General features: G+C 44.2%; 1 protein-coding gene across 3 annotated transcripts in view; it reads right to left on the bottom strand.

The window, feature by feature from the left end:
• col7a1 (collagen, type VII, alpha 1) overlaps positions 1-20,032 on the bottom strand; it is a 436,569-nt gene that overhangs the window by 158,441 nt on the left and 258,096 nt on the right. For all 3 annotated transcript variants that reach the window (XM_072581827.1, XM_072581825.1, XM_072581826.1), the window contains exons 60-64: positions 17,161-17,205; positions 13,606-13,647; positions 7,783-7,863; positions 6,427-6,462; positions 5,026-5,061 (exon numbers count right to left, since the gene is read on the bottom strand). In XM_072581827.1, the coding sequence (XP_072437928.1) occupies positions 5,026-5,061; positions 6,427-6,462; positions 7,783-7,863; positions 13,606-13,647; positions 17,161-17,205 (240 nt within the window). The remainder of the gene's footprint in view (positions 1-5,025; positions 5,062-6,426; positions 6,463-7,782; positions 7,864-13,605; positions 13,648-17,160; positions 17,206-20,032) is intronic.

The following is a 20,032-nucleotide window of genomic DNA, read 5'->3' on the forward strand; positions in this document are numbered from 1 at the left end:
GTGAGGATACTTCAATCTGACACCATGAAAAGGAGGTCTCAGTGGAGCAGGCCTCAGGGTGGTTAAGAAGGCATTTAGCATGTTTGCATTCATTGCTCAGACCTTTGAATATAGGAGTTGGGGGGGTCATGTTGAGGATGTTGGGGAGTCATGTACAGGATGTTGGTGAGGCCTCTTCGGGAGTGCTGTGTCCAGTTCTGGTTACCCTGCGATCACAAGGATATCATAAAATTGGAGAGGGTCCAGAAAAGATTTGCCAAGATGTTGCTAGGAATGGAGAGTTTGAGGTACAAAGATAGACTGAGACTTTTTTTATTGGAGTGTAGGAGGTTGAGGGGGGTCTTATTGAAGGTTTATAAAATCATGACAGCCAAAGATAAAGTGAATAGCAAAGGTCTTTTCCAAAGGATGGAGGAGTTTAAAACTAGGGGATATGTTTTTAAGGTGAGAGGAGAAAAATTTAGGAAGGACATGAATATTTTTACACTGAGGGTGTTTTATCTGTGGAATGAACTGCCAGAGGAAGTGATGGATGTGGGTACAGTTACAACATTTAAGAGACATTTTGGATGTTCATGAATAGGAAACATTTCGATGGATATTGGACAAATGCAGGCAAATGGAACTAGTGTAGTTTGAGAACATGGTTACCGCGGACTAGTTGGGCTGAAGGGTCTGGATCTATGTTGTTATGAAGATGTGAAATCCAAACTAACAAGCTCACAAAAAATGTATAGACAAAGCAAATGCCATTATTTGTTCTAATATCGTTGGGAACAAAATCCAGGCCACAGTTCCAGTACATCAGCATAGATTAATTACTTAGTGTAGAAACAGGCCCTTCGGCCCAACAAGTCCACACTGACCCACCAAAGCGCAACCCACCCAGACCCACCCCCCTACGTTTACCCCTTCACCTAACACTACGGGCAATTTAGCATGGCCAATTCACCTAACCTGCACATTTTTGGATTGTGGGAGGAAACCAGAGCACCCAGAGGAAACCCACAGAGATACAGGGAGAATGTGCAAACTCCACACAGAGAGTCACCTGAAGCGGGAATTGAACCCAGGTCTCTTGCACTGTGAGGCAGCAGTGCTAACTGCTGTGCCACCATGCCGCCCACTGCATGTGCATATTTGTATCAATGACACTGTGATAATGAATGTGGTAATAAAATATTCAGGAGCATTACAGTGCGGACCTCAAGAATGTAATGGTTAATAGGCTAAAGAACTTCACATCGCCTAAAATATGAAATTCAGTTTAAAACTGAACAGGACTAAAATGTCCCTTTGTTTCAGTACAATGCAAATAATAATGCAATTTGTTCATTAAGTCAAACTGAGCGCACAATGATTTTATTTTGGAATGTCTGTTATGCTATCTGCAAAAATGTTGCAGCTATTCTAAGGCAGTAAGATCCCACAAATGGGACTGAAGAATTCATGTATTAACTTATATTTCATAACATTATTCAAGAGAGGAACACCAGGAGAATTCCCAGCTTCTCTTTTGAAATTTTTTTGAAATTATCTGATCCACCAGAAGAGATGTCGGACTAATGTAAGATCTCAACTGAAGGGACTTGGCTAAGGTAGTGGAGTACTCCATCAGTGCTGCCTCAGAGTGCTAACTAGATCATGAACTCAACATCTGACCCAAAAAGACAGTTGTAATGAGGGTTGGAAATTTATTTTTATTATTTGGAAACTTGGATTTTAAAGTGGACAGAGGCATGTATAGCTGTAAGTTTGATTTGCATTTTTGTCTGGTGCATGAAAACGGGAAGGGCATTGTTTTAGTTTCATTTTGCAATTGTTTTGAGAGTCGTGCTGGATGTTTGAAGTTTGTTGACATATGCATTATTAATTAGGGTTTCCAGCCTTGAATATATCTTAAGGTGAACAGTTCAGTGCACTTGAAATTAAAATAGAAACAAAAAACTAGCAAAAGGCATCGACAATCACAGAAAGACAGACCATTCCAGAGGTCATGTTGAGTGTAGAGGTTCATTCAGACCTAAAATGAGCCTGAGGATAAAGTCCTGAGAGGTTTAGTAGCAAACTCCAAAAGCCAAAACATGCTGGAAGATGAGAGGACAGAAAACCCATGTATTTGTTCAGTAAGAAGAAAGCTCCAGAAACCAACTTCTACCAGGCTAAGTGAACAAGGAACTTTAAACGAGAGACAGTGTGACCCTTCACTGTAGCTTCCTTTTGGAAAGTATTGGAATCAATTATTAAGGAAGTGAAAGCAGAACATTTGGAAAATAAGAATCAAATCCAGCAGATGGCGCATGAATGTGAAATGGTATCTGACTGATTTATTAGAATTTTCCGAGGTAGTCTCAACCTGAGTGGATAGAGAGAATCTTCTAGGAGAAAGTGAGGACTGCAGATGCTGGGGATCAGAGCTTAAAAATGTGTTGCTGGAAAAGCGCAGCAGGTCAGGCAACATCAAAGGAGAAGGAGAATTGACGTTTCGGGCATAAGCCCTTCTTCAGGAAGCCACTTCCTGAAGAAGGGCTTATGCCCGAAATGTCAATTCTCCTTCTCCTTTGATGCTGCCTGACCTGCTGCGCTTTTCCAGCAACACATTTTTAAGCTCTGGACAGAGAGAATGTATACTATTTGGACATCCAGAAGGTGTCTGAGAAGGAAGGTTTTCTCACAAGAGAGTGTTGGAGGTAGTGTACCCAGCATGGATAGAGAATTGAATTGTGGGCAAGAGACAGTGAGGGCAGCCAGCGGGTTCTTCATCAGGTTGGCAACTAGTGGGTTCCATCGGGATCAGTGCTGGGACTGCAACTGTTTACAATATACCTGAATGACTTGGAGGAAGGAAGTGGATGTATGATAGCAAAGTTTGCAGATGTCAGGATTATTGGCCAAAGTTTGATCAGTCGGGAAATCAAGGGGAAATGGGAGGCACGTGGATGTGAGGAGTATCAGATCATCCATGATCCTATCATTAGGATAACAACATCGAGGGGCCGAACAGACTCGTCCTGGTCATTTCTCTTACCTGGACGGTTGTTGTCGAGGGTAAGAGAGTTGAATTTTTATTTCCAATATTATATTGAAACTGTTTTAATTTGTTCTTGCACGGTGTAATATAGACAGTGGATTTTTTTTTTGTCCTTTGCAATGATTCAGTCTTCATATGGGGAACTGGAGTTGTTAGAAGGAAGTCAGAAATTGCTAAACACTTGACAAAGAATCAGATCGTTTTCAGACGTAGAAAAGCCCCATGTCCAATCCTGATTATTCACATCTGATTATTCGATGAAACGTAATCTACTTTTACTTTGTTTTACCGTTTTGTTATCAAAGCGAGTGATTCAGGCGTTAGGAATTAAAACATCTCCTGAGTGTAGACACACAAGGTCAGCTTCAGAGATGCCAGGTTTCAGCACAGTGCAGGTTAGATGAAGAGGAAACATTCCCCACTGCTTGGTCGTAAAACAACCTCTAAATTACTCTCTTTGTGTCTCCCAGTCCCAACAGTATCTCCATGAACATTGTTTCTTGGTGTTTTCATTTAGAGTCATCGAGATGTATAGCACAGACACAGAGGCTTTGGTCCAACCAGATATCCTAAACTGATCTAGTCCCAGCATTTGGCCCATATCCCTCCAAACCCTTCCTATTGATATTCCTAATGTTGTAGCTTCCACCACTTCCTCTGGCAGCTCATTCCATACATGCACCACCTCTCTGCCCCTCAGTTACCTTCTAAACCTTTTAAATCTTAAACCTATCCTGTTAGTTTTGGATTCTCCAACCTTCAGGAAAAGACAAATGCTCCATTTTCCTCCCACAGTCCAAAGAATTGCAGGTTAAGGTGGACTGGCCATGTTAAACTGCCCATAGTGTTAGGTTCATTAGTCAGAGGGAAATGGTTCTGGGTGGGTTACTCTTCGGAGGGTCGATGTGGACTTGTTGAGCCAAAGGCCCTGTTTCTACACTGTAGAGAATCTAATCTAATCTATTCCAGAAGAGCAGGATGTGTACAGGTTCATTCAGAATTAAAATGAGTCCTTCGATTAACATTCTGCGGATAAAGTCCTGAGAGGATATTTACCCTATTCATGCCCCTCATTACTTTATAAATCTCTATATGGTCGTCCCTCAGCCTCCAACGCTCCAGGGAAAACAGCCCCAGCCTATTCAGCCTCTCCCTGTAGCTCAAAACCTCCAACTCTGGCAAAATCCTTGTAAATCTTTTCTGAACCCTTTCAAGTCCACACTGTAGGGAATCTAATCTAATCTAAGTTTCACAACATCCTTCCAATAGCAGGGAGACCAGAATTGAATGCAGTTTTCTAAAAGTGGCCTGACTACTATCCTGTACGGCTGCAAATGACATCCCAGTTCTTATACTCAATTCACTGACCAATAAAAGAAAGTGTACCAAATGCTTTCTTCACCACCCTATCTACCTGAGACTCCAGAGACAGTTAACCTTGCACATGTTTCTGCTGGGCTGGGACATAGATTCTAACGTTTAAGGGGAAGGCATTTCATGTACATTGTCATGTTAAGGTTTGGAACGCTCTTCGTTAGTAGATGTTAAATCGAATTTTAATCTTAAATCTGAGGTTGGTAGGATTTGTTATTCCGAGGATGTTAAGAGCATTGGTGAGTACTTTCCACTGAAGGCCAGCATCAGTTCAATGGGCCAAATGGTCTCCGCCTGTTCCAGTACTGACCCCTCAGTTTGCTCACACCATCCATACAGCAACTATGATGGTCCAAAAAATAATTTGTGACTTGCAGCTGGCCAAGAAGTGACCTCTTTCTCCCATGGGGCCTCCCTCTCCAAAGCTGAAAATATTCAGCCAGCAGATTTCCCACATGGGCAGAGATGATGACTTTCCACAACTTGTTGTTCAATCCCAGGTCACCACTGGCAGGTTTCCCAATTCCTGAAGATCACAGCCCACCCAGTCACTGTCAAACCACAATTTACACACAGCTCTGTCGCTAAACTTGGATAGTCCTGTTTAGATAATGGATTACCTTTTCCCCTGGGAATCCTCTTGGGCCTTGATCTCCCTGTAGGAAAGTAGGAAGAAAAGATTAAACAGTGTTTAGAGAACATCGTGATTGTAATTAAATCTTCAAATCCACATTAAACTCTATCTTCCGAATTCCAGAGACTGACTCTAGGCTTTTCAGTACTTTTCTCATGTTCGAACTGTCTCATTTGACTCAAAATTACCCTTCCCCATTACAGGTATTGCCTGCTTTTCGAAAGTTAGCTTTACACCACTTCGCTTTTACAAAAACCTAAATTAGTATGTGTTTTCACTAACTACAAGATTTTTGAAGAAGATTTTCACTTTTACGAATAAAGGTGAAATTTCTCCCATATAAATCAACGCTTCTTTACTTTACGCCATTTCAGCTTATCAAAGGTTTCATAGGAACGCTCTACTTTCGGATAGTGGGGGAACCTTATACCAAAACCAACTGTGCTCCCCTCCTCCTTTATCCCCACGTTATACTCGTCACCATACTGTTGGTTTATCACTCTCAACTGTTATTTTGTGGAATTATCTGCAGATGTCTTTCTAAGCTGGACTAGAGCCAACACTAATACTGTCTAGTTTGTCTACACTAGTGGCTAAGTTCTTCCATAGCTACAGGCCCTGGTATAGGACTAAACTCAGAGCCATCCACTATGGAGGCATAAAAGCGAGTCCCTGAGCTATTGCAGCTCTACAGGATGTACTCACTCTCTGTACTATTTTATCCACACTTCTTTCATGAAGTTTAGCCATTTGGGTACAATGAGAAAAGGAAAGACTTGCATTTATGTAGTGCCTTTCACCCTCAAATGCTTTACAACCATTGAATCAAATGACGCGTAGCCACTGAAAATTGTGGGATAGCAATTTCTAAAGACTATTCCAAAATCTCTGTTGTCACGAAGTGTGGGAGAGCCAGGAGGAAAATCAATCAGGAATGAAAGATGTCAAGTGTGAGTTGTGACGAAAGGTTCCTCCATGAGATGGACAGATTTTTAATCAGTAAGGCAATCAAAGGTTCGGTGGGGGGGGAGGCAGGAAAGTGGAGTTGAGGATTATCAGATCAGCCATGATCTCACAGAATGTCGGAGCAGACTGAATGGGCTGAATGGTCTTTCTCTGTTCCTATATCTTATGATCCATATCAGTCATGGCCAATGGCATCAGAGCTGAGCTGGGGCTGGGTCAGAGGGAAGAAAATGATCAAATGCTTCCTCATGCACATGTTAAAATGAATTTCGTATTTGGCCACAAAGTATTGATCCCTCCAGTACTATAAACATTGGAATCATTGTCTGAGAATCTTCTGTTTTATTATAGGGTTGGAGATAGGGTGCATCTTCTACCTTAGAACCAATGTAATGCACAGCACAGAGCACACAGCACTTACTTGTGGGCCTGGGGGGCCTCTTTGACCTTCCAAACCCTGCCAAGGTAAAAAAAGGGTAAAATTAATACAGAGCTGTGTCGTAGGATACACTCCCTTTTGTGATGCATTTCCATCAAGAAACCCTGAGGAGGGAAGGCACATTTTATACATAGGAATTGACCTCTCTTCGTTCAGCTCCCAATTTGGCTTCACCAGTCTTACAACAGACAGCCAGTCTCTAGAAATCTCAAGGAAACATGGGAATGGTCATTCCACTTTTTTTCTGGGATATGGGCATCACTGGCCGGCCCGCATTCATTGTCCAGCCCCAATTGGAACGGGGAAAGTGAACTGCCTTCTTGAACAGCTGTAGACCATTTGGTGTAGGTACACACATAACACTGTTTGGGAGGATATGGAAGGAACGGTGATGTATTTCCAAGTCAGGATGGTGAGTGGCTAGGAAGGGGACTTGCAGGTGGTTCCACGTCTCTGCTGCCCATGTCCTTCTCAGTGGTAGAGGTTGAGTTGCTGGAAGGTGAGCCTTGGTGCATTTCTGGAGTGCAGGGGACTCCCTGCTAGTACTGAATGTCGGCAGTGGACAGAGCGAATATTTGTGGGAACCAGGGCGTGGTACAATCGAGCAGACTGCTAGGTATGTGACTCTCACCATTGGAGAGATATCCCCCTGACTCTGGGTGACTCCACTTTAGCAAGGACAGCCACACTCCGTCAATTGCATATCAAGGACTGTCACCCTCACCAACCCCAACCACCTCCCCCCGCCCCCAATCTGGAATTCAGCTCTTTTGTCCATGTTTGTAATGAGGTCAGGAGCTGAGTGGCCCTGGCAGAACCCAAACTGGGCGTCACCGAGCAGGTTAGAGCTGAGCAGCTTGACAGCACTGTTGATGACACCTTCCATCACTTTACTGACGATCGAGAGAAGACTGATGGGATGGTAATTGACTGGATTTGTCCTGCGTTATATGTAAAGGTGGATTGCAGCACTAATCCTAGCTGCGTCTACATCTTCATCAACTTCCCCGACATGATCGCCGTGAGTTCATCTCTCCTGGGGAAGCTTGCTGAAAACAGAAGCTGGCCGATACAAATGAGCCAAGAGAGTGGCGCTGGAAAAGCACAGCAGGTCAGGCAGCATCTGAGGAGCTGGAAAATCAACATTTCAGGCAAAAGCCCTTCAAACGAGCATCTATCCCTCGACTTGGAAGTTGTGTCTACTGAAGAACACTGAGCGGTGTTGAAGCCCCACACGTGCACACTGTTATGCAAAGTCTGCAGAGTTCTTCGTTCAGTCAAATATCCACCAACAAAGTATTGACCAGTACACCAGGAGAAACATCAGTTTCAACTTACTCGGTCGCCTGTTGCGCCAGCGAGGCCAGTCTCCCCTCTGGGACCTCTCGGTCCAGACTCGCCAGGCTTGCCAGGATCACCCTGAGAAAGAAAACCACATTAACTACTGCCATTGACAGATAATCCCGCTCAGCTCGACTACAACGTTTTGGATAAGGTGCAGACATTCCATTCCAGTTAATTTGTTAATAATTTAATCTTTTTAAAAAATGTAATCAACCTAGTGCTGTAGAGTAGAAAACCACCTGATGAGATTGTGGTCATAGAAACGCAGATACTAGGAGTAGGGCATTCGGCCTCTCAAGCCTGCTCTGCCACATAGTCTGATCCTCTATCCCAATGCCCTATTCCTGCCTTTTCCCTATACCCTTTAAAGCCTTTAACATTTAAAAAGTTTTCTTTCAGATCTATCTCTTTCTTGAATATATTCCGTGACGTGGCCTTCACAGCTCTCTGTGGGAGAGAATTCCACAGGTTCACCACCGTTCGAGTGAAAACATTTTTCCTCATCTGAATCCTACCCCGTATCCTGAGACTGTATTCCCTGGGATTACACTTCCAACCAGGGGTAATATCCTCCCTACATCCAGAAGTAAAGCCGTGTAAGAACGTTATACATTTTGAACAGATGCCCTCTCATTCCACTGAAATCTAGTGAACATAGGCCCAGTCAAACAAATCTCTCCTCAAAGCACTGGTATCAGCCCAATGAATCTCCACTACACTCACTGTATGGCAAGTATATCCCTTCTTAGGTGGTGATACAAAACTGCACTCAATACTTCAGGTGTGGTCTCACCAAGGCCCTGTATAACCGCAGTAACCCTGTATAACCGAACTGAAATCTCCTTGTTCCATTGTCTTGCCAAGTGCACCAAGGACAGTTTATTTAGAATGACCTGTTTTTGCTTGTTAGTAAAAGTTTGCTACAAGGTGGAGGCCATGTTGACATAGTAGTCGAGTGACAATTCAGCTTTTCCAGCCATTTCTGTTTTTGTTTCTGACTTGCACCATCTGCAATTCTTTTGGTTTTTAACAATTCAGGTAGCTGGACTAATGACTGAAAGGCATGGGGTCAAATTAATAGAGAAAGTTGTAGGGATTCTATATAAAAAAAAGAAGGATTTGGGATTCCTTGTCCATGAATCCCAAAACGCTTCCCTCCCAGTTCAGCAGGTTATACAGACAGCAACAGGAATGTGGGCCTTTATTTGAAAGGGAATGGGAACATAAAAATAGGGAAGTCTTGCTAAAACTATACAACGCACTGGTCAGACTACACCTGGAATACTGTGAACAGTTCTGGGCCCCTTATCTAAGGAAAGACATACTCTCATTGAAGGCAGTCCAGAGAAGGTTAACTAGCTGTTACCAGGGATGGAGGGACTGTCTTATGAGGACAGGTTGAGTAGGTTGGGCCTGTACCCACTGGAGTTTAGTAGAATAAGAGGTGACCTTTTTGAAATATATAAGATTCTAAAGGGACTTGTCAGAGTAGATGCAGAAAGATTGCTTCCCCTTTGGGACATCATCTCAGAAAATGAAACTGCCATTTAAGACAGAGATGAGGAGGAAGTTCTTCTTTCAGAGGGTAGCGAATCTGTGGAATTCGTTATCACAGTGGGCTATCGAGGCTCAGTTGTTAAATATATTCAAGGCTGGGATAGACAGGTTGTTATGATCAACAAGGTAAAAACAATGACTGCAGATGCTGAAAATCAAATACTGGATTAGTGGTGCTGGAAGAGCACAGCAGTTCAGGCAGCATCCAACGAGCAGCGAAATCAACGTTTCGGGCAAAAGCCCTTCATCAGGAATAAAGGCAGTGAGCCTGAAGCATGGAGAGATAAGCTAGAGGAGGGTGGGGGTGGGGAGAGAGTAGCACATATATTTCCCTCCCCACCCCTTTCCGCCTTCCGCAAAGACCGTTCCCTCCGTGACTACCTGGTCAGGTCCACACACCCCTACGACCCACCCTCCCATTCTGGCACTTTCCCCTGCCACCGCAGGAACTGTAAAACCTGTGCCCACACCTCCTCCCTCACCTCTATCCAAGGCCCTAAAGGAGCCTTCCACATCCATCAAAGTTTCACCTGCACATCCACCAATATCATTTATTGTATCCGTTGCTCCCGATGTGGTCTCCTCTACATTGGGGAGACTGGGCGCCTCCTAGCAGAGCGCTTTAGGGAACATCTCCGAGACACCCGCACCAATCAACCAAACCGCCCCGTGGCCCAACATTTCAACTCCCCCTCCCACTCTGCCGAGGACATGGAGGTCCTGGGCCTCCTTCACCGCCGCTCCCTCACCACCAGACGACTGGAGGAAGAACGCCTCATCTTCTGCCTCGGAACACTTCAACCCCAGGGCATCAATGTGGACTTCAACAGCTTCCTCATTTCCCCTTCCCCCACCTCATCCTAGTTTCAAACTTGCAGCTCAGTTACTAACTCCTTGACTTGTCCGACCTGCCTATCTTCTTTTCCACCTATTCACTCCACCCTCTCCTCCTTGACCTATCACCTTCATCTCCTCCCCCACTCACCCATTGTACTCTGTGCTACTCTCTCCCCACCCCCACCCTCCTCTAGCTTATCTCTCCATGCTTCAGGCTCACTGCCTTTATTCCTGATGAAGGGCTTTTGCCCGAAACGTTGATTTCGCTGCTCGTTGGATGCTGCCTGAACTGCTGTGCTCTTCCAGCACCACTAATCCAGGTTGTTATGATCATTAAAGGGATCAAAGGTTATGGGGAAAACGGCTGGAAAATGGAGTTGAAGATCAGTAAATCCGCCACAATCTCAGTGAATAGCAGAGCAGACTCGATGGACTGAATGGCCTACTTCTGCTCCTATATTCTTAAGGAATTTGGATTCAGTTTGTTACTAAATACGGAACAGATGTGCAGATATTGTCCACCATAAGGCCACAAGATACAATAACTGGAGGAGGCCACTCAGCCCCTCAAGCCTGCTCCGCAACTCAATGGGATCATGGCTGATCGGACATTCCTCACATCCACATTCGTGCCATTTCTCCTTGATTCCCCATCTGACCAAGAATCTCTCCATCTCTGTCTTAAACATACACAAGGACTCCTGTCCCCACAGCTCTCTGTGGTAAAGAACTCAAACAACTCAGAACCCTCTGAGAGAAGAAATCCCTCAGCATCTCGATCTTAAATTGGCATCCCTTTATTCTGAGACCATGCCCTCTGGTCCTAGACTTTACCATGAGAGGAAACATCCTCTCAACATTTATCCTGTCAAATCCCTTAAGAACCAGATATGTTTCAATGAGATCACCTCTCATTCTTCTAAACTCCAGTGAGTAGAGTCCCAATCTGTTTAACGCTTGTTCATGAGATCCCCCCTCAATACCAGGGATCATCCGAGTGAACTTTCTATGAACTGCGTCAAATGGAATTATATATTTCTATAAATAAGGGAACTAAAAATATGGGGTGGCATGGTGGCCAGGGACCTGGGTTCAATTCGACCTTCAGGCAACTGTTAGTTTGGATTTCCTCAAGGTGCTCCGGTCTCCTCCCACAGTCCAAAAATGTGCAGATTAGGTAGATTGGCCATGGGAAATGCAGGGTTACAGAGACAGGGAGATGGGGTGCTCTTTGGTGGGTTGGTGTGGTTCAATGGGATGAATGGCCTGCTTCCACACTGTAGGGATTCCATGAAAACTGCTCATAGTATTCCACACGAGGTCTCACCAGCACCTTAAACCAAAACAGAAAATGCTGGAAAACCTCAGCAGGTCTGGCAGCATCTGTAAGGCGAGAAAAGAGCTGACCTTTCGAGTCTAATTGACAGCTTTGACAAAGGGTCAGTTAGACTCGAAAGGTCAGCTCTTTTCTCTCCTTACAGATGCTGCCAGACCTGCTGAGATTCTCCAGCATTTTCTCTTTTGGTTTCAGATTCCAGCATCCGCAGTAATTTGCTTTTCTCACCAGTACCTTGTACAGCTTCAGTAAGACAGTAACAGTCTTATACTCTTGAAATAAGGGCCATTCCTTTCTGATTATCTGTTGAAACTGTTTCTCAGACAGGTAGACTCCCAAAACCTGAAAACAAAAAAATACTGGAGATCACAACGGGTCAGGCAGCATCCATGGAGAGAAACAGCAAGCTAACGTTGAATCTACATCAAGTCAGGTCTGATAGTGTCATCCGGACTTGAAACATTAGCTTGCTCTCTCTGTGGATGCAGTCTGACCCACTGTTCTCTCCAGCATTAGTTGTTTTCTGTTCAGATTCCAGCATCTGCAGTAATTTGCTCCTATCCCCAGTGTTTTTCCATTGTGTAGTGACCACAAAAATACAGATTGTTGTGAAATCAAAGCTGGCTCACTAATGTTTTTAACAAAAGGATCTCTTCTGTTCTTACCTGGCCTGTCACAGGAAGTCAGTCAGCCAGGACAATTGAAAATGGGAAGAAAATGCCGGCTTTCCCAATGATACGTACACACCAAGAATCACTAATGTCCCAGAGTGGCTCAAGAATGTGGTGCTGGGAAAGCACAGCAGGTCAGGCGGCATCCGAGGAGCAGGAAAATCGACGTTTCGGGCAAAAGCTCTGGCCAGACCTTATGCCCGAAACGTTGACTCTCCTGTTCCTCGGATGCTGCCTTACCTGCTGTGCTTTTTCAGCACCACACTCTTGACTCTAATCTCCAGCATCTGCAGTCCTCACTTCCGCCTAGTTGATTTGATCCCAGAGTGGCTGTTTATTCACTTCAGGGGAGAGGTAGAAGTCAACAATGATGTTGGTGATGGACCTGAATAGCACTCGAAATGGAATCAAAATGGCAAGTTTTCATTGCGGAAGGTCATTAATTAATAGCAATCTGAGAAACTGAGAGGTACATTTAAACATGGTTCCGTTGCATGACAATAGGAACTGTGTGTTACAATGGGGGTAAGCTAGGTCCATATCTTCACATGACAGGTAGAAATCTTTTTGCCAGATAATTTGCTGTTGATGTTTTCCTAATCAGCTTGCTCAGACCTAGTATTACCCACCTCTGGAGTAAATGAAATTTAGACCTGGATCTCCTGGCCCAGAGGTAGGGACATTACCATTTCACATCTCTCCTCATAATCTATTTTGAACTGAGTCAGACTAGACTCAAACTTTCAGTCCACAGATGCTGCCAGACTTAGAGACATAGAGTCATAGAGATGTACAGCATGGAAGCACACTCTTCGGTCCAACCCGTCCATGCCGAACAGATATCCTAACCCAATCTAGTCCCATTTGTCAGCACTTGGCCCACATCCCTCTCAACTCTTTCTATTCATATACTTGTTGGGTGTCTCCAGCATTCTCTGTGTATGTTTCAGGCTTCCAGCATAGGAGGAGGCCATTCAGCCCCTCAAGTCTACTCTGTCTTTCAATACAATCATGGCTGACCTCATCTCCAACTCAAATCCATTTGCCTGCCCACCCCCTACAACTCTTTAACCCATTACTAATTAAAACTCTGTCTATCTCCTTCATAAATTTACTCAATGTCTCAGCATCCAATACACTCTGGGGGAGTGAATTCCACAGATTCATGAGCTTTTGACAGAAGTAATTTCCCCTCATCTCTATTTTAAATCTGCCACCATTTATCATAACATTATGACCCCTCATTCCTGATTGCTCAACATGAGCAAACATCTACATTGATAATCTCCTTCAGCATCTTTAATAACACAATCGATCTTCTAAACACAAGCAAGTGTAGATAATATTATAATTTTCTAATGATGCATGGGAAAACTAACTCACGGCACAAGATTCAGTGAAAGTAACAATTGGTACCTTTTCTCCTTTAACTGCTGGTATTCTGTCTTCCAAATTGATCTGCAAAAGAAAGGGTGAAGACTTAGACTTCCACAGTCAGATTCCTGGGCGGGGGTCTGTCAAGGTTAATCACTTGTTCGATGATGCAAAAGGTACCGATTTTGGGACTGCGATGGAAAAAATCAGAAGTCACATGACAACAAGCTGATCTTAACCATGATCTTGGGTTCATGTCAAGCTGCATGTAATCCCACCACTCTGTTCTCTGTTTGCAAAATCTTCCTTACTGTCCTGTTTGACAGCATCACTTTGATAACTTGTTATCGCTCTGCTTTAATTATTTTTTACAGTTTTAGATTACTTGTTGCTTTGGTTAGACCCTTGTCATGCGACGTTTATACCTATCATGTTATTCCAACCATTTGGTTTGTTTCCAGCACCATCTTATTTTTGATTTTTAATTATCTCTCTGCCTTAATTAATGGGTTAAAAATCACACAACACTAGGTTATAGTCCAACAGGTTCATTTGGAAGCACTAGCTTTCGGAGCGCTGCTCCTTCATCACAACCACATGATGAAGGAGCTGCGCTCCAAAAGCTACTGCTTCCAAATCAACCTGTTGGACTATAACCTGGTGTTGTGTGATTTTTAACTTTGTACAGCTCAGTCCAACACCGGCGTCTCCAAATCTTAATTAATCTGATTAGAGACCATGCCTGCACTTGGTATTCAGCTGTTTACACTTTACTCACACTATCTGACACTTTTGATCACCTGCTGATTATTATTATGCAGCCTGTTGACACTCCACTCACATCACTTGTACAATCTTTTGATATTTGTAAATACCTGGAATTATCTTGCAATGCTCGTGCGCTTCACTCCACTTCACCTGTCGAAGGAACAGTGCTCCGAAAGTTTGTGATTTCAAATAAACCGATTGGTCTATAACCTGGTGCCGGGACACGTGCTCAATGACCAAGACTGAAATGGATCCCGAAACAGTGACACCAGCTTTCCTGGCATCTGCATTACTTATTGTAATGTTTGTCGTTTATAATGGCTCTTCGGAATTGTAATTGCTCAGGACTGGCAGCTGAGAATCACACTCTGGCTGAAGGCAATGATTTGTTTTTTCCCTGGTTTTCTGCCTACAATTCACTATGGAATTCTTAATTTCTCTCGTTCAGCTGCTGAATGGGTTGCAGGGTCTTGCTGTTTTTGATGGTCATTTATTTATGGTTTATTTGTTTCAAAGGATATTTTCTTCGCCATAATTCTGGTGCCTATCATCTTATTCCAATGAGAATATGTTGTGTCATTACCCCCCACTTGCAAAACCAAAAATTATACATCTATTGGTACAGTGGTTCTACAATTGGGTAGCAATTACTGAACAATCCCAAGTGCACCAACAGCTACACTAAAAAGCAACTTAAGATTATCAGTCAAGATCATATGGGGCCTACATACACCTACTAGGAGTGACTTTCATTTATACTCAGGAATTGACTCTCTACAAACTGAAGGTAGATGTTCAGGCCTTATGCCTTTTTCAGATATCCGAACAGCTTAATATCCTGGCAGTTAGTGATTGTTTGAGAGTTGCAATTTCTGTATGTACCCTGATAGGGCAAGACAACAAATCGCAGAACCATGTCTGTTTTTCAGCAATATCCAAGATCTGTGCCACAAAGTCAGAAGGCACACAATGTCAGGTTATAGTCTAACAGGATTATTTAAAATCACAAGCTTTCAGAGCGCTCCACCCTCCCTCTACCACCACTATGTCTCCTTGAAAAGGGGGCAGGGAAAGAGTAAGCAGGCTATTGGAAAAAGATCCTCTCTCTTCCTCAGTGATTCCAGCCGGTCCTGTCGCTAAAATCCCAGCCTGAATATATCCTTGTGCAGCTTATAGGCACATTGCACTTGATAAATCACTCCAGTGAAACACCTGGGGACGGTTTCCTTCAGGAAAGGGGCTATGTAAATGCATAGTTGTTTTTGGTATGGATTGATCAGCTGGTTAATTTTTCTCTCTGAGCACAGCCATAGATCAGACAAATGTAATAGAGCAATGTGAATGATGATGGTATAGTTCTTTGTGATTTAGTTACTCAGTGAGATTCCATATTAGGTGAGTGGGTATCTCAGTGAGATTCCACTGTGGGCGGCACGGTGGTTAGCACTGCTGCCTCACAGCGCCAGAGACCCGGGTTCAATTCCTGTCTCAGGCAACTGTCTGTGTGGAGTTTGCACATTCTCCCTGTGTTTGCGTGGGTTTCCTCCGGGAGCTCCGATTTCCTCCCACAGTCCAAAGATGTGCAGGTTAGGTGAATTGGCCATGCTAAATAGTCTGTAGTGTTAAGTAAGGGGTAAATGTAGGGGTATGGGTGGTTTGCGCTTCGGCGGGTCGGTGTGGACTTGTTGGGCCGAAGGGCCTGTTTCCACACTGTAAAGTAATCTAATCTAAAATCTAAAAAAAATTAGTCCATTCAATTTCACCAAATGAGAAATTGAAGCACATCACTGGAATGATTCTAAATTGACCAGTTTTCCATGTGGACAATCTCTGATGAATCCAGTTCCATTTTTGTCTGTGCCCACACCTGACAATAACTAAGTCGGTTACAATTTAGTGCCTTGTGAGTTCCACTTGAGAGACTTAAGCAGAAAACCTGGGCTGATGTTTCTGTGGAGCATTGAGGGAGTGCTGCTCTATTGGAGACACTGATTTTCAGGTAAGGTCTTAAACTGAGACATTGTCTGCTCTGGAAGGTGGGTTTATAAGTTCCAACTGCACTATCTTAAAGAGAAGGGGCAGGCACATGGCTCAGTGGTTAACAATGCTGTCTCACAGCACCAGGGACCTGGGTTTGATTTCACCCTTGGGCAACTGCCTGCGTAGACTTTGGACATTCTCCCTGTGTCTGTGTGGGTTTCTCTGGGTGCTCCAATTTCTTCCTGCGGTCCAAAGAAGGTTAGATGGATTGGCTGTGCTGAATTGCCCATAGTGATTCAGGGATGTGCAGATTAGGTGGATTAGCGCATGGAAAATGCAGTGTTACAGAGGGTGGAGTCTGGGTGGGATGCAAGGATGTGGACTCGATGGGCTGAATGGTTTGATCCCACATTGTAGGGAGTCTCTGTCTATGTACTGAGAGTAAGAGAGTTATTCCCCGTATCCTGCCCAATATACTGATTTGACAAAAAAGATCACCTGGCCACTACAGTGCCGTTAGTGGGAGTTTACAGTATGTAGACTGACCTTCTTACGTGACAACACTCAGAATGCTTCAAAGATACTTCACCGAAGGTAAAACACTTCGGGACATCCTGTCTTTGTGAAACCATTTGTCTAGGTTAGATGGGCTTTAGATTGGTTTCACAGGTCAGCACAACATCGAGGGTCTGTACTGCGCTGTCATGTTCTATATTCTATCACAAGACATTCTTTGTCTTTTAATCGCTGAGTAAGTCACATGAAACACAGCGATATGCATTACATCCCAAATTGAATAAAATGAGGCTAGCAGCGAGATCCACTTCTTTTTGAAACTTGCTTAATTACCAGTTTTCCGGGAGGTCCAGGAGGTCCTGGAGATCCGTTTTCTCCCTGGATTAGAAACAAAAGATCAAATGAACATTTTGTCTGTATTTTCACCCCCATCTTCATAACTTCCTTCAGCTAGAAAGACAACAGGCTCAACCTAGTGGCCACCCAGGAGGGGAGCAGAGAGCATCCTGTAAATGGTCTCGTGATGTGAGAGGATGAGTGAGTGGGCAAAGAAATTGACAATGGAGTAGTATGTGAGCTTGGAAGGAACAATGGATAAAAAGTTGATATTTTCCTCACCAACCTGTTCAGAGATGTTGTTGGAGCAGGTAAGACTTGAACCTGGACTTCCTGTCTCAAAGGTAGGGACACTACCACTGTGCCACAAAAGCCCCAATTCCATACTAGCCAAACAGACAGAGATTGCAGTCCAGATCAGAGTGGTGCTGGAAAAGCACAGCAGGTCAGGCAGCATCCGAGGAGCAGGAAAATCAACGTTTCGGACAAAAGCCCTTCATCAGGAATGAGGAGTCCTCCATGGTGTAGAGGGATTTGGTGCATGAAGCACAAAAGTTAGCTGACATATTAAGTTATTGATTGCAAGACAAATGGCATTTATTGTAAGCAAGATGGAATCTAAGGTTGTACAGGACATTGGTGAGGCCTGTTCTGGAGGCCTGTGTCCTGCTCTGGTCACCCTGTTATAGGAAGGATATTATTAAACTGGAGAGGGTCCAGAAAAGATTTACCAGCATGTTGGGCATGGAAGGGTTGTGTTATAAAGAGAGGCTGGATAAGTTGTGAGTTTTTTCCACTGGAGTATAGGAGGTTGAGGGGTGATCTTACAGAAGTTTATAAAATCATGACGGGTAGAGATAAGGTGAATGGCAGGTGTCTTTTCCGTAAGGTGGGGGGTTTCAAGACTAGGGGGTCATGTTTTTACGGTGAGAGGAGAAAGATTTATAAAAATCATGAGGGGCAATATTTTTACACAGACAGTGGTTCATGTGTGGAATGAATATCCAGAGGAAGTGGTGGATGCGGGTACAGTTATAATGTTTAAAAGACATTGATGTAGGTACGTGAATAAGAAATATTTGGAGGGATATGGCAGCGCAGGCAGGTGGAACTGGTTTAGTTTGGGATTATAGTTGGCATGGGCTGGTTGGACAGAAGGGTCTGTTTCTATGCTGTATAGTTATGACTCTAAGAGTAAGGAACTTCAACTACAGCTCTACAGGGAAAGCGCAGCAGGTCAGGCAGCATCCAAGGAGCAGGAGAATCGACGTTTCAGACATGAGCCCTTCTTCAGTTTCCTGAAGAAGGGCTCATGCCCGAAACATCGATTCTTCTGCTCCTTGGATGCTGCCTGACCTGCTGCGCTTTTTCAGCAACACATTTTCAGCTCTGATCTCCAGCACCTGCAGTCCTCACTTTCTCCTACAACTCTACAGGGCCTTGGTAAGACCATCTGGACTATTGTGTAGAATTCTGACCTCCTCATTTGAAAAAAGGACACAAACTGAGTTAGTCACAGTTCAGAGGAGGTTCACGCCACTCACCCCTGAGATTGGGGGGGAGGGGGGCGGGAGCGGCGCTGGTTATTTTATGGTGGAATATTGGACATGTTGGGTCGGTTCCCCTGGTGTTTGAGTGGGAGAAGAGATAATCTTAGTGATCTCAGATCCTGAGGAACTTAAAGTGGGGATTCTGGAGGAGATAGCTTAGTGGTATTATCACTAGACTATTAATCCAGAGACCCAGCTAATGTTCTGGAGACCTGGGTTTGAATCCCACCATGAGTGTTGGTGGAATTTGAGTTCAACACAAATTGGAATTAAGAGTCTAATGATGACCATGAAATCACTCTCAGTTATTGAGGAAACCCCATCTGCTTCTCTAACGTTTTACAAAAGGAAATCTGCCTGGTCTGGCCTAAATGTGACTCCAGTCCCACAGCAACGTGACTGACTCTTAACTGCCCTCTGGGCAATTAGGGATGGGCAATCAATGCTGACCTGGCCAATGACACTCCCATCCTGTGAATGAAGACAAGAGAATGTCTCCCCTTATGAGAGGAACATGAAGTAGGTGACACCATCTGAGGGCAAAAGGTGTCGATGTTAAGTTCTGCATGTCTGCGTGGGATTCCTCTGGGTGCTCCAGTTTCCTCCAATAGTCCAAATAGGTACAAGTTAGGGTGAACTGGCCATGGGAAATTGCCCATAGTGTCCAGGGGTGTGTAGGTTGGGTGCATTACTCAGGGGTAATGTAAAGTAATAAGCAGGTGGAATGGGTCTGGGTGGGATACTCTTCGCAGGGTCAGTGTGGACTTGTTGGGCCCATTGATCTGTTTCCACACTGTAGGGATTCTATGATTTCTATGAAGTTGGAAATTAGAAGAATTTTTCTTTCCTCTGAGAGGGTCATTAGTCTGTGGAATTTGCTTCCTTAGAAAATAGTGGAGGTTGGGTCATTGAATGCATTCAGGAGTGAAGTAGGTGGATTTTATGAGAGACCAGAGAGTCTGGGGGCAGAAAGCGAAGTGGAACTGAGACCACAGCCAGATTGGCCACAGTGTTTCTGAATGCAGAGCAGAGGTGAAGGACTGAATGGCCTCGTCCTGCTTCTATATCCCCGACGTTCTTATGAGCCCCATGGGACGTTAATGAGGTCAACCAGCCTTCCCCCGAAATAGGACTAACTTTCAATATCTCAGAACTGACATGAGGAGAAATTACTTCATTCCAAGGGGAACTGTTGGAATTCTCTGCCCCAGATGTTTGTGGGTGCTCTGCCATTGGCAATAATTGAGGGAACGTGCTTCCTGATATAATTGTTTTCCCTGGTAAGGCCAACATTTTATAACCATCCCCAACTGTCTCCC

The sequence above is a fragment of the Chiloscyllium punctatum genome, chromosome 12 (genome assembly GCF_047496795.1).
Source record: "Chiloscyllium punctatum isolate Juve2018m chromosome 12, sChiPun1.3, whole genome shotgun sequence".
In the NCBI taxonomy this organism is placed as follows: Eukaryota; Metazoa; Chordata; class Chondrichthyes; order Orectolobiformes; family Hemiscylliidae; genus Chiloscyllium; species Chiloscyllium punctatum.